At 49.0% G+C, this 17,160-nt stretch overlaps 1 protein-coding gene across 3 annotated transcripts in view; it reads right to left on the reverse strand.

The window, feature by feature from the left end:
• GALNT18 (polypeptide N-acetylgalactosaminyltransferase 18) overlaps positions 1-17,160 on the reverse strand; it is a 339,857-nt gene that overhangs the window by 161,987 nt on the left and 160,710 nt on the right. For all 3 annotated transcript variants that reach the window (XM_059931141.1, XM_059931140.1, XM_059931139.1), the window contains exon 2: positions 10,334-10,526. In XM_059931141.1, coding sequence (XP_059787124.1) covers positions 10,334-10,526 — 193 coding nt within the window. The remainder of the gene's footprint in view (positions 1-10,333; positions 10,527-17,160) is intronic.

Consider the following 17,160-nt stretch of genomic DNA (forward strand, 5'->3'; position numbering starts at 1 on the left):
AAACATTTTATCCCCATTTTACAGATGAGGGAAATAGGGCTGAGGCAGTAAGTTATCTTCCAGGGCTTACACCTGGGCTCATTTGCCTCCAAAGCCAGTACTCATAGTTCCTGTTAAACTAGGGTCTGTACCTTCTTTCCACACCCACCCAGAGATTCATCTGTCCAGACACTGGTGTTGTTGTGATAACCCAAAGACCTGGTGGAGGGAGGGGCAAAATGGAAGTCACTCCAGGTCAACTCTGATGAAAGATGGGGCAGATGTAGTGTGTCTAGTAGGATGATGTGGACTAACATGATAAAATACTACTGGGCATGCGAAGCCTAAAATTGTCTTCCTGTCCCATTGCTCCCATTGAGATAAACCCTCCCCATATATACTCCTTGTATGAAGCTGTCTGTGTCCTCTGCCAGGTGGCCTCACCATTCCGCCCACAACTCATGGGACCAGAGACTGCTTCCTGAGCCCCAAGTAGCTATCGATGGGCTGGCGGTCAGTGTACAGAGCAGTCTAGCCCAGGAGCTCTTATAGCCGGATCTCATAATATTGAAGAAGGACCAGCAACCCTATCAAGCCCTTTCTCATGGGGAGGTTGAACATGAGGTACCCTAAGAAGACAGAAGCAGAAATGATGGGGGAGGAAACAGAACACTGTCACTGAGTGAGCTGCAGATGTGGACAGTCACTGTTAGAGACACGGCACTCTAAGAGATGAACAGAGAGGATGCAGACTCGAGCCTGTCCAGGATGTCCTGAGCCACGCTGCCCTCCTCCAGAGCCTGGATACGTGGCTTCCGCTGGTGTGATTATGTGACTGTGTAGACACTGGCCTGCAAAGAATCCCAGCCATCTGTGGTCATCTGAGTGAGTTCAGTGCCTTCCTCCATGAGAGCACACCTACCCCAGCAAAGAAAGACCCACTGCACTTCCTGGATTGGGATCGGATCCCCCTGTTAGACTCTCACAGCCTCCTTCGTTTTTCTTATATGCTATGGCAATGTGTTTTTACGTGGTTATTTAACAGACGTCAGTGTCTCCACTCGACCATAAGCTGCATGAGGTCAAGATCATATCTGCTTTGCTCACCAGGTCCCCTTTGTGCCTCACACAGTGTCCAGCACAGAGTACAAACTCAGAAAGCACCGGGTATCTGGATGAACGAACAAATGAATAAATGCTCGAATAGCAAACAGTGGAATGAATGCAGGCCCGGGAAAGCGTTGTGGGTGGGAATCCCACTGCGGCCTGACAGAATGGGAATCATGGAGTTGAACACATACTCCCTGCCTGACCACAGCAATAAGCCCAGATCATCCAATAAGCCAGAGGGTGTGCATGGAGCTAGTGGCGCTACCTAGTGTAGTCAGGGGCTTCGGGGGCCTGGCAGGAGGCCACGTCTGGCTCAGATGTGGAGGAGACAATGGACACCTGAGAACAGGAGTTTTAACAGTCTGCAAGGCAAAAGAAATGGGCCACAGCCTGATCCTGGAAGAGCATCTGACACCGGAATCACTACAGGTAAACTTCTAAGTAGATGTGATCATCAAAATGTCCAGCTTTCATCCAGAGGCAGAAGTTCTACTAACATCCTTTCAGGGGACTCTGTTGATTTAGTGAAAGGATCTTCTATGTCAAATGTAGATTGTAAGTGGAACAAGAGGGAAATGAATCAATTAAAATGTAAACAGCCAACGGGAAGCAGGTTGACCATTTGTTCCTAAAACATCTTATTAGAAATCCAGGGAAAATGGGGTCCCTGGGACTACATGGACAGCCCCCCAGGGAATAAAAGTCAGCTGGCTCTGGTGGAAAAATCACACAAGGGACCGAGCATCTCCTTGTGGGAAGTTTGTGGGTGAGCAGGCCAGGCCAGTGGCAAGGAGAGCTGAGGAACGTGGGGTAGGGGAAGGCAGGCCCGACAGGTGGGAAAAAGGAGGATGGGGCATCTTTGCTCTCCAGCAGAGCCTTGCTCCGGCCTCTGATGCCCAGCACTCTGGGGCTGGGGAGAAATCACTCTGCCCTACACTGCCTACCTGGCCCCCCTCACCCAGTGCCAGGGTGGAAGGCCTGTCCCGTGTGGCTCCTTGTCTACTTTGTGGTCCTTCTGGTACTTAAAGTCATGACCATGTCCCCCAGGCCATCTCTTTTACAAATCAGAGACCCAGATAAAAAGTAGCAAAAAGTTAAATAGCAGTTACTATGATGTCAGGCAATGTTCTAAGAGCTCTATGTATAGTACACATTCAATCTTTGTATTACCATCTCTAATTTACAGATAGGAAAACCAAGACACAGAGAGGCTAGGTAACTTGCTGGAGGTCAACCAGCTTTGTAAGTGACAGACCTGGCCTTGGATCCCAGGGAATTGGGTTCTACATATCACTCTGTAATCTAGCAAAAACTTCAGCAGTTTGTCAGGTTACTCAGTTTTTCTCCTGAGTCGTTCTCCTCTAAACATATGCCACTTTCTCTATATCCCATAAAATCCAATTCTGCAGTTGTGATCCGAGTAAAACAAAACTATTGCCTCCTCATTTTAAGACGTTAATACAGCTCAAGATTACATCAGCTTTAAGAACAACTATGTGATACTATTGGCCCATAATGTGTTTCATTAACTAGGATCCAGAAGCATTTTCCCAGATTGCTCCAGTTAAGAAGTATTTCTCCCTGTGTTTGTGTAGTCAGCATTTTTGATGCAACAGCAGAACCATTACCCAGGGTGTTGATTTTATCCCCTTTGTCCTGAGGCTGCCCTCATGGAAGTCTCATCTTTCAAAGACTTCTGGGTCATCTCCACAGAGCCAAAATCCCAAACTAGAAAAGCTCCCCTAGGCAGGGCGGGGCAAGGGGCCTGAGTAGTGTCCTGGAGACACAGACCCAGGTAAAAATACTGGCTCTGCCACATGCCACTGCTGGGAGCTTGACCAAGTTTCTTAACCTTGCAAATATTCAGTATTCTCCTATATAAAATGGAAATAATAATAACTACCCCAGAGAGACGAGAGGATAAAGTTAAAGGACAACATAGACATTAAGCAGTTTGCACAGTGCCTGCCACATAAGTGAGCAAGTGGTGGCTCTTGGTGTAAATCCTTAGCCCCAGCGTAGCAACCCCCAGATGATCCAGCAATCATGTCCCAGCTCCTCACCTGAAACCACCCCCCTTCCCTGCCAGGACCAGATATATAACTTGTGGGGCTCAGTGCAAAAGGAAAATATGGTGGCCCCTGTTGAAAAATTATTAAGAATTTTACCACAGCAACAGCAGATCATTAAACCAAGTGCAGAGCCCTTCTAGCCTTCTCAGGATCCTGTGCAAAAGGGGCCACTGTATAGTGTCCTGATACTAATACTGCCGCTGTAAACAAGTTCTGCAAACTTGGTGACTTCAAATGACACAAATTTGTTATCTTCTGGTTCTGGAGGCCAGAAGTTTGGCAAAGGTCTCACTGGGCTAAAATCAAAGTATCAGCAGAACTGCATTCCTTTCTGTAGGTTCTAGGTGATAATCTGTGAGATACTGTTCTTGCCTTTTCCAGTATCTAAAGGCTGCCCACATTCATGGCTCTTTTCCATCTTCAAAGACAGCAATGGCTGGTTGAGTCCTTCTCACATAGCCATCTCTCTGGCTTATTCTTCCACTTTCAAGTGCCCTGTGATTACATTGGGTCCAACCAGATAATTCAGGATGATCTCCTTATTTTACTCAGCTGATTAGCAACCTTAATTCCACCTGCAACCTTTATTCTCCTTTGCCATGTAACATTCCATATTCACAGGTTCCAGAGATTAGGACGTGGACACCCTTGGAAGGCCATTATCCTGCCTGCCATACACACTCACGAAGCCAGCACTGTTGACACCCAAAGTCCAGAGATCTCAGATGCCTGTCTAGAGGCTGCACCATGAAGACCCCATGGCCCCCCGATCCATACACACAAACCTGGTGACCATCCTCATAGTGGTGGCAGCAAATACCCACAGCCACCTTGGATGGACCCTAACCTGCTCCTAGGGGGACCCAGAGCCCTGGCTCCAGGCTGCATTCTTTCTCTTCTATAATCTCATCCTGCTTCTTTCCACTTGGATGTTCACACAGGGTCTCTCCAGCTCAGGACCCAGGGCTCCTTTGTGGGTGGGTATGTGTGGATCTGCCCCAGTTGCTCCCACCTGGGGCTGCAGAAAATAGTCCAATCCCCTTTACCAGCCCCTTGTGCCTCAGCCCCAGGCCTTAACCTACCAGTCAACCCAAGAGCCAGTCCACCCTCACTCCTGGGAGGGATGTGGACCTCAGGGGATGCTGGCAAGAAAGGCAACATCATTACTGATGGCTCAGGGGCCTCTGAGGATCTGCCAGCAAGAGGCAGGAAGCAATACCTGCTGGAGGCTCTGCCCTGAGCTACCTTAGAGGTAGGCCATAGAGTTGCCATGGCAATGTGACAGCCCTGAAGCCGGAGCCCACGAGCCCCTCCTTTTCCTACCCATACCCAATGCCCACTAGATTAGTGGCCCCTGTATGGAAATAATACCCACTGCCTGCAGGAAAGAATAAGGCAGGCACCGGCTGCTGCGGAGCTGGTGAGTACCAATATGCTAACTACCCCACCCGCCATCACTGGCGTGGGAGGCCCACCCTTACCTTCCTGTCCTGATCTGGCAAGCTTGCTTTAGCCCTCCACGATCCTCCTTCCCCACAATCACAACCCATTTTCTCAGTGACCTCCCTAAAGATGTCACCTCCATCCTCCCTCTCCATCCCACAGGCAAAGGACTTCCTTGATCTCTTTCTCACACCATAATTTTTCAAAAAGTTGATGTTTAATTTATATGCAGTGAAATGCACAGATCTTAAGTGTGTAGTTCGATGCGTTTTGACAAATATGTAGTCCACACCCCAATCAAGACTTGTCTTTCCCTTCTTCTCTTTTTGCCTCTGGGAGGTTATTTTGGAGGCTACAGATAGGAAGGAGCAGGTGGGACACTGGGAGGCAGGAGGAGGGACATAGAGAAAGCCATGGGGATGTTTGGAGCTTGTATCTGGGGACATGAGGGATGGAGTAAAGTCCAGCCAGACTGAGATGCAGACTTTCTCCCCTTCGATCCTGAGGCCCCGGTGTCTTTCACCCCAGGAAGCAAGAAGGCAAACCCCTGTCCAGATGTGGCAAAAGGCTTCACGTGGGGTGAGGTCTAGGAGGCTCACCAGAAGAGGCAACCACTGTCCTGTCTCCCCTGGGTCTTCCCACCTGGATGGCCAAGGGGCCTGCTCTGTTCTCTTATTACAATAATGCAGGAAGAATGAATGGCACTTTGACTTCCCCGAAAGCCAAGTGTCCTGGTGCCCGGAGGAAATACGTCCTCTCTCTGCATGGATCAAAGACCCCAGATGAGGCTAATGAAACTGTGGCATTTCCAGTTCCCATGTCCTTCTGAGGCAGGAGATAGATGGGCCTCAGGCTGAGCCGCTGGAGCTTGTTCCCTGTGGACAGATACTCCAAAATAGCCAGAGCCAGAGAGGAGCTGAGCCCTGCCCAGATAAAAGATAGAGACCACATATTTCTCATTCTTGAGGTCAAGGAGACCTTCCCGACTACACATGCGCAGAAAAGATCCTTGAAGGTCAAAAAGGGAGTGATGTCAACCTATCCATAGGCTTCTTCGCTAGAATCCATCTTGGCTAAGAGATGGGCGCGTGCACATGGGACGACCCTCACGTAAACCAAATAAGGACTCAGAACCAGGCAAAGCAAGATCACTGCCGAAGGAAACCCAGAAGAAATGCCCCATATAAGTGATTCAAACTACCACGAGGGTGCTACCCTCTCTCTGAGTCCACCCATGTGTGCCAATCACACGTACTCTTTTTTTCCTCCTAATAAACACTTACTTGTTTCACTACTTTCCGTCTCTTTGTAGAAGTTTATTTCTACAAAGCTGATGGGCCAGAGCTTTGTCACTGGCCACTGGTCCCTGGTGGTCTAATGGCTAGGATTCAGCGCTCTCACTGCCGCGGCCAAACTTCAGCCTCTGGCTGGAGAACCGAAATCCTGCTTCAAGCCAAGGCCACCTGAGATGACTTCCATTTCCAGGGGAGGGTGGCCAAAACTGGTAAAGGGAGGCTCCTTGCAGACATCAACCTCCAGGTGCTGCTTCCCTGAGCAGAGGCCCCAGGAGGACTGGGCTTCCGTGGGTGTCAAGTGCAGTCCCTGACTTACTAGAAACTTGCATGGATGACTCCTTCCCAAGGAGGCAGGAGATCCTCTGCAAGTTTTCTGGTCACTTGCCTTCTGATACCATCACCTTCCACTCTGGATCCCACTACAGTGTAAGCTCCTTGAGGTTTCCCTGTCTGACGCTTTACTGGGTATCTGGCACACACTTGGTGCTCAATAAATATTTATTGGGTGAATAAACTAATGAAGACTACCTAGCAACCAGTTGGATGGATTTTTTTTTCCTTCTAGTTACCTCTTGTCCTGTGTATAAGGCACTGAGCACACTTTGGCCCTCTCTCAGCCAGAAGACAAGGTGGTCAGATTACCAAGAAAGGAGACAAAATAAGGGCCCAGCCAGAGGTGATGGAAGGGAGGGTGGGGCAGAATTTGGGACACCCACTTTCTGGTCCAGGAATGAAGCCAAGGAGCATAGCATCAGGGTTAGAACTTGGCAAAGTCAAGAATACAGAGAGCAGAGTGCAGAATCCAAGGATGCCTCCAGGGGCAGAAATCCCCAAGGGCAAACAGGAAGTAAAAGGAGGAAAGTCACAGGAGCTGGGACTGAAGCAAGGTACACCTGGTGTGATTCTTCTAGAGACCGTCCTCAGCATGGGGCTTCCTCTCCAGATGCTCCCTGTACCCCTACCCACCTTGCTCTAAAACCCAACATTTGCCATAGCTGAGGTTTCACTCTATGCCCTGGTAACAGGTTTGAGGTTCACTAAAACAATTTTTCCACTTCCTGAACCAGATAGGCCAATCAGCTCCATGCTATACATTGTTAAAGCAGGCCCCATCCCCACTAGAATGACACAAATGGGCACCTCAAGGCAGTGAAACACAGTGACGGTTACAAGCGCAAATTCTATTGCCAGACGGCCTGAGTTCAAATCCCACTTCTGCCACTAGTGACCTTGGGCAGATTACATAATCTCTCTGCGCCTCAGTTTCCTCTTCTGTAAAATGGAGACTAATAATAATACTATGAAATAGTAAGAAATACATATATTGATCTCTGCCCCCAGTTCCTGACAATATTTATTATTAGTCTTAGACTAATAATAATACTGTGAAATAGTAAGAAATACATACATTGTTCTCTGCCTCCAGTTCCTGACAATATTTATTTAGTCTTTGACCCATAGCCCCTAAATCCTTTGTAATTTACTGAGTGAAAGGAGTGTCTGACACAGAGGTCCCAAATCCTTTGGAATTTCCTGGGTGATCGGAGTATCTCTTTTTTTCTCAAAACAGATAACTTTTTATTGAATTATAGTTGATTTACAATGTTGTGTTAGTTTCAGGTGTACAGTAAAGTGATTTAATTATACATATATGTATATATCTATTCTTTTTCAGATTCTTTTCCATTATAGGTTATTATAAAATATTGAATATAGTTCCCTGTGCTATACAGTAGGCCCTTGTTGTTTATCTATTTTATATATAGTAGTGTGTATCTGTTAATCCTAAACTCCTAATTTATCCCTCCCCCCTCTTTCCCCTTTGGTAACCATACATTTGTTTTCTATGTCTGTGAATCTATTTCTGTTTTATAAATAACTTCATTTGTATTTTTTTTTAGATTTCACATATAAGTGATATCATATGATATCTGTCTTTCTCTGACTTATTTCACTTAGTATGATAATCTCTAGGTCCATCCATGTTGCTGCAAATGGCATTACTTCATTCATATATATATGTGTGTGTAGATATATATATAGACACACCACATCTTTTTATCCATTCATCTGTCGATGGACGTTTAGATTGCTTCCATTACTTGACTACCATAAATAGTGCTGCTATGAACATCAGGATGCATGTATCTTTTTGAATTAGAGTTTTCATCTTTTCCAGATGTATGCCCAGGGGTGGGATTGCTGGGTCATATGGTAGTTCTATTTTTAGTTTTTTAAGGAACCTCCATACTGTTCTCCATAGTGGCTGCACCAATTTACATTCCCACCAACAGTGTAGGAGGGTTCCCTTTTCTCCACACCCTCTCCAGCATTCATTATTTATAGACTTTTTGATGATGGCCATTCTGACTGGTGTGAGGTGATACCTCATTTTAGTTTTGATTTGCATTTCTCTAATGATTAGCTATGTTGAGCATCTGTCCTGTGCCTGTTGGCCATCTGTATGTCTTCTTCGGAGAAATGTCTATTTAGGTCTTCTGCCCAGGTCAGAGTATCTTTTGATCTAATGAGGAAGATTCTTGGCAGGCTCCTGAATGAGGGTTGGTCACCAGAAAGACCAAGCCATGATTAGAAGTTTGGGACTTTCAGTCCTACCCCCCATTCTCTGGAGAGAGGGGAGAGGCTGGAAAATAAGTTAATAATCAATCATGCCTACGTAATGATGCCTCCATAAAAATCCCTAAAATATGGAATTCAGAGAGCATCCAGGTTGGTGAGCACATCCACATGTTGGGAGGGTGCTGCACCCCCAACTCCACAGGGACAGAAGCTCCTGAGGTTGGGACCCTTCCAGACCTCACTCTATGTCTCTCTCCATGTGGCTCTCTTCCCATGGAGCCCGACACAGGGTAAAAGTCACATACCTTGCAACAGTTAACAGAGCCCTTCTCTGCAATTCTTAACCTGGGCTGTGCATGGGAATCACCTGAGAACTCTAAACAACATGGGCACTGAGTTCCACCTCTGGAAACTCTTGCCCAATTGGTCTAGGGTAGAGCCTGGTATCAGGATTATTTTAAAGCTCCCAGAGGAGTTGAATGTGTAGGCAAGTTTGAGAACTACCAACCCCCCACCCCGACTTGATCTGCTTCCTGTTGCCCCTCTGATCTCATCTCCAACTACTGCCTTCTAGCTTGCTCTGTTCCAGCCACAAGGACCTCCTTCCTTTTCTTCAAACATGCCAGGCACATGTTGACCTCAGGAACTTTGCACATGCTGGTCCCTCTGCCCAGAAAGTTTTTCCCCTGAGTATCCACATGGCTCACTTCCTCATCTCCTCTAGGTCTTTGCTCAAATGTCACCTTCTTAGTGAGGCCTTCTCTGACCATCTCATTAAAAATTCAACCCCTCCTCCTATTCCAGGCTGTTCCGATCTCCCTCTTCCACCTTACATTTCCCCACAGTACTTACTACTATCTAACCTGCTACATAGGTGACTTTGCTTTGTTTATTATCTGTCCTCACCTAACTAGAATAGAACACAAGCTCCCCGAGGGTAAGGATTCCTGTTTTGTTCACTGCTCTATCTCTGGGTCTAGACTATTCTGTCACATAATAAGTGCTCAATAAATATCCTTTAAATGAACATATACTCTTCTCTCCCCTTGTAGATCCTCAGCTGCTCTTTCATCCCTAGAGCCCAGCCAAGTTCTCCTGGGCCAAGAAAAACCACACCCAACTAAATGGCATACATCAGGTACTCAATAAATGTCTATGAAACTGAACTGAACTCTCCTTCCCAAAGAATATAGCCCCCAAGCCCAGCAGCAAGATCTTTTCTGAAAACTCCAGATATAAGCTCACTGTGGTTTGCAGCTTTAAGAAAATTTTAAAAATAAGGGGAAAGTGGGGAAAAGAAGGCGTTGGTGGGGAGCTCACAAAAGTTAATGAGATTTTCTCAGCTACGGTACATGCCCACATTTTTAATAATTAGGAGTAATAAAAATTCTAACTGAACCTTAAAGGAACATCTTCTGTAACGAAGAGAGAAGTCAAGACAGACTTCTCTGTTGGGTGTAATGACTTGTTAGCCTCAGAAGATGGATGTACTTTAAAAAACTAATTTACAGAAAAAAAATAGTTGTTCATAAAAATGCAACTGATTGGGTTAAAATGACTTATTAACAGGAATGCCAGATGATTCTCGTTCCCTTAAGGATTAAATTAGGTTGTTAATCCTCCAAATTTCTAATGGGAGAAAGCCTTCCCCCTGCTTAGCAGATGGAGAAAGTGAGGCTGGGGGAGTAGGGAGAGAGTGACTTGCCTGATGCAGGCCAAGGGGGCAGACCCTGACTGAAGCCGGGAAGAGACCCAGGAGTCCAGACACCAAGTCCTAGCTCTGCCCCCAGCACTGTGGTGACCCCACCTCCCCACTTGCAGGTCAACAAGGGCCCGGCCACTAACTCTGCTCACCCACTGGGTCTGAGGTCAGGCAGGGGCCGGTCGAGGGGTAGGCGGTCACTGAGGTAGGCATTGTAGCCGTAGTACTGGAACTGCTTCAGGGCCACACGCCGGCCTTCGGGGCTGAGCTCCTGGCCCCAGTGTGCAAACAGAGAGGAGTCTGTGAAGGGCTCAGCCTCTGCCTCCTCAGGTTTGGCGGGGGCCTCTGGAGAAAGAAGGGATAAGGAGACAGTGGGTCAGAGTGCACCCCTGCATATACCATGACAACCCCTTTCCCTTCCTCACCATTGCCTTGGGTAAAACAATCTTAGCCCCAACTTTGGGGGTGGGGGAAGGGAGACTAGAATCTTCATGCTTCCGCAAACTCATTTATCCATCCATTCATCCATTCACCCACCCAACAACCACTAGCGCAACGGATATAGAAATATACCCAACAGGGTCTGCTGGCAAGCCAATGGGTGTGATCCTGATGCCCCATGGCTTTTCAGTTAGAACCTTCTCCTTTCCCAGTCTGCCTTCTCATCAGAGATGCCGGTCCCAGCCCGCGAATGGGACTTCTGCTTCTCTTTCCCCAGATCGCACCCCCATTCCCTGCCAGCTCTGAACCTGTCCCACACCCAGGTCCCCGAGCTGGGCATCTGCTCCCCTGCCCAGTTCTTGCCAGTCCACATCTGTCTCCACTGTCTGGTCCTGCTGTGAGTTTCCTGGTCCCACCGTATGACATTCACCTGACTGCAAGGACCCTCGGCCAGACTGCCTCCTGCTGCTTCAGGCTCTGCTCACCAGGATAGGGAATCGTTGGCACAGGGGACAGCCATACCACCCCCAAACCTCCACGCGCTCTGGACCCCTGGTAGACTTTGTGGGGGGCAGTGCTCACACCAGGTCAAGAAGAGCTCATCGTTTTCCTGGAAGCTTCCAAGAAAAATGGAAGAGGCATTATTACCTATAAGAGCAGAGGCTTGGATTCAAATAAATCCCTGCTCCACCGTTCACTGGCTACATGACCACAAGCAAACACTCAACCTCTCGACGCCTTGATTTCCCCACCTGTAATGTGGGAATAATAATACCCACCCACCACGCCCAAGATCTGTGAGGATTACCTACAATCATGTATATAAAACACTTGTCTCAGAATAAGTGCAAAACCAATGGTAATCAGGGTTGCTATAGCAAGAGGAGCCTGGAGGGTCATTTAAGTCCTTCTTCTATGGTGATAATGGGTAGGTCTTGCCAGGACATAGGCTGACAGGTCAAGACTATGGAATTCGTTCCCAGGGACAGGTAGTCAGGCCCACCATTCAAGGTCAGCAATCAGAAAAACTGGACAGAGATGCCAAGGTCACTGGACGGCGCCTTCCATGCTCATAAACATGATGTAAGAGACAGAGTCAGGAGCCTGGAATGAGACAGGGACCAGGAGGAAGCAGAAGGGGGGTTAGGAACAGGAGAGGCAGGCTTGGGACACTTGCCAAAGTCCCCTTAGCTGTCTGTATGGAGCCAGTAGGTGCATGCACACCTATGCCAGGTAACTTAAAGGTACAGGCCGAGACAGGCCAGGGGCTATAGGGTTCCATGGTCTTCAAGGTTGGAGAGCTCAGAGCTGCAGATCACAGCTCTTACCACCACTTCCTCCTGACGGACTCTTGGAAGAGCCAGTCTGGGAAGGGGAGGAGGCCTAGGAGTAAGAGGGGGACCCTTCCAGCACCTAGGAAGGGGTGCTGCAGGGGGAGGAAGCCCCCATCACTGGAGGTGCACAGAGGGTGTCATGGACAGAAGGGAGCTGTTGTAGCTCCCTGCAAATTAGAGAGCCGGAGATTCTGAAAGCAGAGCGAGCATGCCGATGCCAGAGACCTTAGTCGGAGAGATGCCAAAACGTGTGTAAATGGAGCTGGGACTCAAAGGCGCTGGGTGAACATGTGTATGCACCTCTCCTCTTCGGGGGCCATGTCCTTGGGACATACCCCACACTGGAGATCCGTGTAACTCCTGGGATAACTATCACAGCTAGCACTTGCTGAGTGTTTACCATGAGTCAGGCTCTGCCATAAGCATTTTTTACATATCGACTCAACTCACCCTACCAGGTGGGAAGTGCTACTGTCTCCATTTTACAGATAATGAAGGTGAGGCACAGAGAGGATGGGAAACTTGCCCCGGTTCACTCAGAAGGAAGTGCAGTAGCTGAGGTGCAATCTCAGGATGTCTGTCCCCCGAGGCAGTAGTCCTAACCACTAAGCCGCACTGCCTCTACAGAGCAAAGGGCTGGATAGAGGTGAATTCCAAAGACAAACATGACCTATCATCTCAGTTACCAATTTTCCTTAAAGATACAGAAGGAAACTCAGGTATGTTAAACATATTAGGACATATTAAAGAGTAAAATGCAAACTACATGTGCATTTCTATGACAAAGCCAGAGCTTTCAGGACCGTGGTGCTGCTCAAAGCTCCAATCCAGAACTCAGGCTGCCTTTGGCCCCCCAACTAGGTACGCTTGAAGGGAAACACGGGGCTCGCTTGATCTTGAAGGTCCTTGTTATCTCTCAAAAGATGGATGACTCACTCATTTGGAATGGGGGGTAGTAAAAATCTAAATCAGTGAATCAACTGAATCATATAATATTTAACAGAAATGGAGTTTTACTGCTCTCACATACCTAAATGGATATCACCAAGTAAAATGAGATCAGTTAATGAAAAAATTGTAATTCACAATTAGGCCAGTGTTTCATAAAAATGGATTATAACATATTAAAGTCCTGGGTTCCACCACATGCTCCTGCCTTTTTACTCAGTGTGGGTACAAATGACAAGAAACTTGAAAGCAGTGGGTCCTGAATAATGAGTCAGGGGCGTGACAATGGGAAGAGGTATATTTGTTGAATTTCTGCCTGAGCCAAGCACGGTGCTAGCTGATGTCCTTACCCAAGGTTATCTCTGTCATGCTCATGGGTGTGGACTCCATGAGAACAGGATGACCTCTGTCTTGTTCCCTGCTGTATCTTTGGCTCCCAGCACGGTACGTGGCTCTTACAAGGGGCTCAGTGCATCATTTTAAAACAAATCAGTTAATAAGTACCCCGTAGTGGTTATTTATTAGACATGAGGAAACCAAAGATGATGATGTTAAATGCCTAATCTGAGGTCACCCAGTTTGTCAAGGGCATTGAAGCTTTCCTCTGCATCATGAGTGGCAAACTATGGTCTGAGGACCAAATCTGGCCCACCATCTGTTATGTAAATAAAGCTTTATTGGAACACATCACATTCACTTGCTTACATATTAGCTATAGCTGCTTTAGAGCTACAAAGGCAGAGTGGGTATGACAGAGACCATATGGCTTGCAAAGTGGAAAATATGTACTTTCTGGCCCTTTAAGAAAAAGCATGAACCCCTGCTCTACACCTTACATTTGACATCTCTTAGGTAAGGAGGCTTTGCCTCTGCTAATCCATTCATTTTGTTTCCTTAAGAGCACTGGCTGTAGAGACAGAATCCATACTCCAGCTCGACCATTTACCAGTTCAGTCTAGCTTATCTGCACTTTAGTTCCTCATCTGGAAAGTGGAATGGATACTAAAAGTACCTTCTTCATAGGCTGTTGGAGTGTATTCAATGAGATGGTCCATGTAAGGAGCTTAGCACAGTGCCCGGCACATAATAAATGTTAGCTCAGTGAGCATCAGAGGCTAAGGACCCACACAGCCTCACAGCCCACCGGGGTGGCTCTTCCACTGACACTTCTTGAGTTCAGATCACAAAGAGGAATGGCCTTGCCCTGAGGTCCCAGCTCTGGAAGATGCTGCCACTGTGTAGCCCCCAGATGAAGGGTCTCCATGTCTACAGAGAGTGGCCTCCCCTTAACCAGTCCTAGACCCAACTCCCCTCACTCTCCACTAAGAAAGCAGACCTACAAGGAGGACCATGTCTGACGCAGCTGGAGCGGTAAAGAGGCCCCAGGCAAGAGCATCGGCTGGGTCCTCCGCAGGGGGCCAGGGGTGTCTGGACACATCTGGTGAGGGGCTAGACCCACGGATGTCTCTCACCCAGGGATGAGACCCGCCCCTACCCCCAGGAGGAGATGCAGGCTGTGGCCCCTGCTGGGGTTCAGACCTACTCAGCCATGCCTGACAAACTGAGGGGGTGACCAGAGAGAGGTGTCTATGCCGGGGGCTGAGGGCCCCCAAGGGAAGAGGTCATTCATAGCACAGTGAACTCAGTCTGGCGGCCGAGCCAGAGTGTTTGGAGGGTCCTTAGTACAGCACAGAGGCTGTGGTCCCAGCCCATTCCTCACCCGGCCCTGGCGCTTGTCTGTGTCCTACGGAGAAGAGGCTGAGAGGGAACGCTGAAGGGCCATTTCACCAGACGGCCACACACGGGGCTCAAGCGGCGCCTGTGTAACGCCCAGGCAGGGGAGCTATTCCTCTGCCTTCCCTGACTCACCACGAACAACCACGTGGTGTGGGCAGGAAGGGAGCCCCAGTGGGGCCTGAGGAAACCCATCGGCTGGGGAGACACTGCCATGCTATGCCCCTCTCTGCTCGGGACCTCCCATGGCCAACTGTCTCCCTCAGCCTCTGGACAGATGGCTCTACAGAGCAGAAACTGGAGAACAAGAACCAGAGCTGTCAGGGTCCCAGCAGGCCTGGGACGGCCAGTGGATGGGGAAGGAAGAACAACAGTTCTTACACTGCACTTACAGTGCAGACTGTAAGTTTGAAAGGCCCCGGATTGGCCATATGATTTGGAAATAGTTTATGAACCTACAAGCACGTATGCCAAAGTGCCACGTACTAACCATCACCAAAGGTGCTGTCCAAAGTGGCAAAGTGCCACTCAAAAATGATTTGAGGTCCACTGAGGAGGGGACTACAGACTAATCTTGGGTGTTTGCTGCAAAACCTTTGCCCCTGGAGCTGATCCCCTCATACACTGTATCCCAATTCCATTGCACTGGCCCTGCCAGGTGGTGAGGCCAGGCCATCGTAGTGGCCCTGTGATATAGGTTCTATCATTCACATCATAGATGAGAGGAAACTGCAGGTCAGAGATGTAAAAGAACTTGACGCTGAAACCATACTCCTGATGGTGGCCCTGCCTCCACATCGTGGGCTAGATACACGGTCTGGCTTGAGGACTGGAGAAACTTCAGGTCCCGGGACGCTGCTCAGTTGGTCTGCAATGGTTCACAGCAGTTGTTAAACCACAGAGATACCTTCACAGCGCTGGCAAACAGCTGCTTCCCAGAGTCCCTCCGGGCGGCCCTCTAACCCCAGCTGCTCTGGCCCTTTTCTCGGAATGATCCAGATCTTTCCACCAGCCAGCAACTGAAAGGTGTATGACCGGCCCGCCCAGGAGCCCCGGGATACTGCTCCACGCTGTGACCAGCATTCATGCACATTGGTTAGCGTCTGTGCCTGGCTGGTTAAGTACAATTTGACTATTACTTGCTCGAGCCCTTCCTGTGGAGGCCCCTGTGAGAAAGAATTATGGGTTTCTGGAGACCTTTCACTCAGCTCATCCGTTCCCCATGTTAGTGCCTGGGCGCCACTGTGCATGACCTGTTTTCCAGAAAGTTCTGCCAGTGATCACAGAGGGCATCCAGGAAATGCCACAATATGGTCTCAGAGATATGCCCACAGTGCTTGACATGCAGCCCACTAATGAGAGCAGAGAATTACAGATTCAGGTCCTGACAGCTTCCATGCTAATTCACTGAGACAGGAGGGAAGTGGGGCAGGAAAGCAGCTTGCGAAGCTTTGAGCAATTAATGCACCCAAGGCCGCAGGGCTGAGCACTGAGCCCAGGCTCACCAGGCAGGCACGATGAGCACGTCTGGAGACCCAGCCAAGCCTGTGAGGCTCCTGAAGCCGCTGTGCTGAAAGCAGGAGGAGTACCTGCGTGAGGGCAGCTGTTTCAGGGAGCAGCCCGAACGAGGGCTCGCCCAGCTGCTTTTGCTCCAGAGTCTGGGCGGTGCTGAGACTGCACAATGGAGTGGAAAGAAAATGGGTTTGGGAGTGAAACAAGACATTGTGATGCTGCCCAGTCCCACCCACTTCTGACCCCCTGTCCCCTCTAGGACCACGTTCCTGGAGATCCCCACCTTTTGAAGCTGAGCCATTTTGTCAGCTCCTGTCATGCACTTCAGTGGAAACTCTGAGGTGCTGGTGACTTTTTTTTGGAGGAGCTGCAGGAGAGGCTGTAGCCCAGATCCCTCCCAAAGCAAAAACCCAGCACCTGGCTCTGCCCTTGGATTTTAGGGTGAATCCTAAAATAGCAACAGAAGGGGTTCCATTGCATGATTGTTGCTGGAGGTCAAAGTGATTTGGGGCTGGACAGCAGGACTGGCCAAGCTCTACCGAGGGGACAGACAGAGCCACCTAGGACGTGGCTCACACGGCTGAGGACCCTTAGCCCGCTGCCCACGCTGGACTGTGTGCTCATTGGAAGTGGCAGCTCTGCTTCTGGTCCCTCTGTATGGGCGCCTTTAGGACTATTACCCCAGGAAAGCAGTGGAGCCCTCTTGTTTCTTATGGTTTTTCTCGGTTTCCTGTATGCCCCTCTTTCAGGCAGAGCTAAGAAGGCTTTGAGGGTGGCTGGGGAGGGGGCCTCCCTCCGCCCTGCAGCCAGCGTTGCAGCCAGTGCTATTTTGGTTTCTGAAGCTTTGGTGTTTGGTGGTGAGATCCAGAGCCCAGGAGCAGGGAGGTGGGAGGAAGCAGGACAGCCAGGCCGGTGTCCCCGGTAAACTGCCTGCCACGTGCACTGGGGCCTTAGGTCTAAGTCCATCCGGGGGACAGGCACAGACTGTCCTGTCTCCTGGTCCTCCTCCA

This window comes from Balaenoptera ricei, chromosome 8 (genome assembly GCF_028023285.1).
Source record: "Balaenoptera ricei isolate mBalRic1 chromosome 8, mBalRic1.hap2, whole genome shotgun sequence".
Taxonomy (NCBI): domain Eukaryota; kingdom Metazoa; phylum Chordata; class Mammalia; order Artiodactyla; family Balaenopteridae; genus Balaenoptera; species Balaenoptera ricei.